Source organism: Embiotoca jacksoni, unplaced genomic scaffold (assembly GCF_022577435.1).
Source record: "Embiotoca jacksoni isolate LCO1_2020_lvr unplaced genomic scaffold, fEmbJac1.0.p SCAF_126, whole genome shotgun sequence".
In the NCBI taxonomy this organism is placed as follows: domain Eukaryota; kingdom Metazoa; phylum Chordata; class Actinopteri; family Embiotocidae; genus Embiotoca; species Embiotoca jacksoni.
In genome coordinates, this window is record NW_027185259.1 from 306,442 (window position 1) to 309,120 (window position 2,679).

The 2,679-nt window shown below is 39.3% G+C and overlaps 1 protein-coding gene across 3 annotated transcripts in view; it reads right to left on the reverse strand.

Annotated features, from left to right (window-relative positions):
* LOC138195820 (calcipressin-1-like) overlaps positions 1 to 2,264 on the reverse strand; it is an 11,992-nt gene extending 9,728 nt beyond the window's left edge. Inside the window, exons 1-2 of one of the 3 annotated variants that reach the window (XM_069145503.1) lie at positions 1,940 to 2,264; positions 1,645 to 1,772 (exon numbers count right to left, since the gene is read on the reverse strand). In XM_069145503.1, the coding sequence (XP_069001604.1) occupies positions 1,645 to 1,767 (123 nt within the window). In that variant the 5' untranslated portion in view covers positions 1,768 to 1,772; positions 1,940 to 2,264. Of the gene's footprint in view, positions 1 to 1,644 lie in introns of all 3 variants that reach the window. The other 2 variants (XM_069145504.1, XM_069145502.1) reach the window with 2 other exon arrangements.
* Positions 2,265 to 2,679: the final 415 nt, after the last annotated feature.

Genomic DNA, 2,679 nt, shown 5'->3' on the forward strand with positions numbered 1-2,679 from the left:
CAATGGGCCTATAACTGGTATAAACAACATTATATTACATATTATATGAAATTCAATTCATATATATTCCCATTGAGAAGGCGGAGTGATATTTCCAGTGATTTGTTCCAAATCTGACGACCAATCAGATCGCTGTGGTCAGAACTACTTGTATAATTGAACTATTAGCACCAAACTCCATTCAAAAGTTAGGTGATTTAGGGTGTCCTCGCTTTATGACCAAAACTAACAAAACTGTGACAGCAAATTGGTTTCCAATGCAAATAATTTTATTATTATGATTATTTTTTCAAACAAAATTACATTACATATTATACGTCATTCAATTATAATTATATATTCCCGTATATTGAGAAGGCGGAGGGATATTTTCTCGTGGTGAGCAGGGCGTGCTTTACGGTGATTTGTTGCAAAACGTACAGCTGACCGATCAGATCGCTGAGTCGGAACTAGTTTGTTATTCTATATTTCTTAATTCTGTTTTCGTGAAACCCTCTGGTCGGCATTTCTATGGCACGCAGAGTGCAGGTGTTAATGACTAATGGTCCTTTGTTTTGTACCGTGCACATTTTCTGGATGGAAAATGGGCGTGTGTGTGGAAAACGAAGTGGTTTAATGTAGGTGAGCCTTCCGACGGCGATGATGATGATGATGATGATGATGCGCCCGTGTAAGTGTTGTTTGTTAATGTTAAACATTACCGTGTGTGTGTAAAGGTGATAATCATCTCCATACCTAACCGTCACCGTCGTATTTTTTTTTTCCATTCCCTCACTTTGCAGACAGCTAAAGCAACACACACACACACACACACACACGCACACGGCGTAGGGGATAGGACCAAAAGTCTTATCGTGCTGCTCCCTCCACCCAGTTAATTAGGGGCCCGAGCACCAACTCTTAATATATAACATATTCATATAACAAGTAAAAAAAACAACATTATATTGCATATTATTGAAATTCAATTCATATATATTCCCATTGAGAAGGCGGAGTGATATTTCCAGTGATTTTTTTGCAAATCTGACGACCAATCAGATCGCTGTGGTCAGAACTACTTGTATAATTGAACTATGAGCACCAAACTCCATTCAAAAGTTGGGTGATTTAGGGTGTCCTCGCTCCGTGACCAAAACTAACAAAACTGACAGCAAATTGGTTTCCAATGTAAATATATTTACTTACAAACTTGATTTTTTTTTTTCTACTTTTTTTTTCTTCTTTTGCTTGCATAATACAGACACAAAAATGCCTTCATAATATATAATATATTCCCGTAACAAGTAAAAAAAAAAAAAAAAAGCCATTATATTGCATATTATGTGCAATTAAATTAATATATATTCCCATTGAGAAGGCGGAGTGATATTTCCAGTGATTTGTTCCAAATGTCCAGCCGACCAATCGGATCGCTGTGGTCGGAACTACTTGTATAATCGGAACTATGAGCACCAAACTCCATTCAAAAGTTCGGTGATTCAGCGTGTCGTCGCTCAACTGCGTAATCCCGCATCACGAGACGTTGCTTTATGTTTTCTACAACTCCTAAGGCTTCATTCGGCGTACATCCTCTACGCAGAAAAATTAAAATAAAGCCCCACCTTGCAGATTGAAATTACATTTTATGTATTTCCCACGTACCTTCAAGGTGCCCTCGTTAAACAAATCCTCCGGAACTTTGCAAGCGATCAGGGCGTTCGGTAAATCGGTGAACTGAACATCGACCGTCGCCTCCTCCTCCTCCTCCTCCTCCGCCTGCTGCATCGCGACTTTTACGATTTATCGACACCGGCAACAGAAAGGGGGAAAAAAAAATGTTTGTAAAAGCAGCAATCCGCGTAAAGTGACGCGGACAAAGACGTGGCTGACGCACACCGAGCTTTGTTTTTAGGTTTTTGCATTGACGGTTCTTCTTTTCTTTTTTTTTTTTACTTACCGATAAAAGCTGGAAACGTTATTGCGTGGAAATGATGACGTAAAAGAGCTGCGACGTTTATTGTTTTCCTCCAAAAACAGAAGTAAAAGCTGCTAAAGCTGCTCTTTCGAGTATTTCGCTTACAAGCTGCCCCTAAGTTTTGCTCACCGATCTGAAGACAGAAATAAAATCATGCAGCCAAAACGAGGGGGGTCCGTTATCGTCTCTCAACTGAAATCAGCACAATCTTATCTATTAACTATAAATACAGCTCTCGGTTCATTTCAGTTAGCATTAGCGCAGAGGATTGAAGGAGATGACGCACGCTGACTGAGCTGCAGCTTCTTCTTCTTCTCTGATCTGATTGGCGGATCGCGAGCAGCTTTGAACGAGGTGCACACCGCCACCTACCGTACCGGAGGGTGTAGTTTTCAGGGTGGTCGTTTCAGAACTGTTTGAAATGATGACAATAATAATAATAACAACACAAAAAATAAAAATCAACCCTCTGTTCTTAATCTAGCTTCTTTAAAGAAACGCCATTCTTCACACGTTGCAAGAATTCCCTCTAAACTGACAAATCTTCTCCTTGAAAATGTTCCTTTCTACAAATACAGCAATTATCTGAAGTGATTTTTTTTTTTTTGCCATGAAATACAGAGTTGAGTTTAGTCCTGTATGTCCGAATCGTAGCCTTGAGAATATGACCTGATCTCTTCCATACTTCCCTTTAAAAACCTTCACATTTATGGATTTTTGAA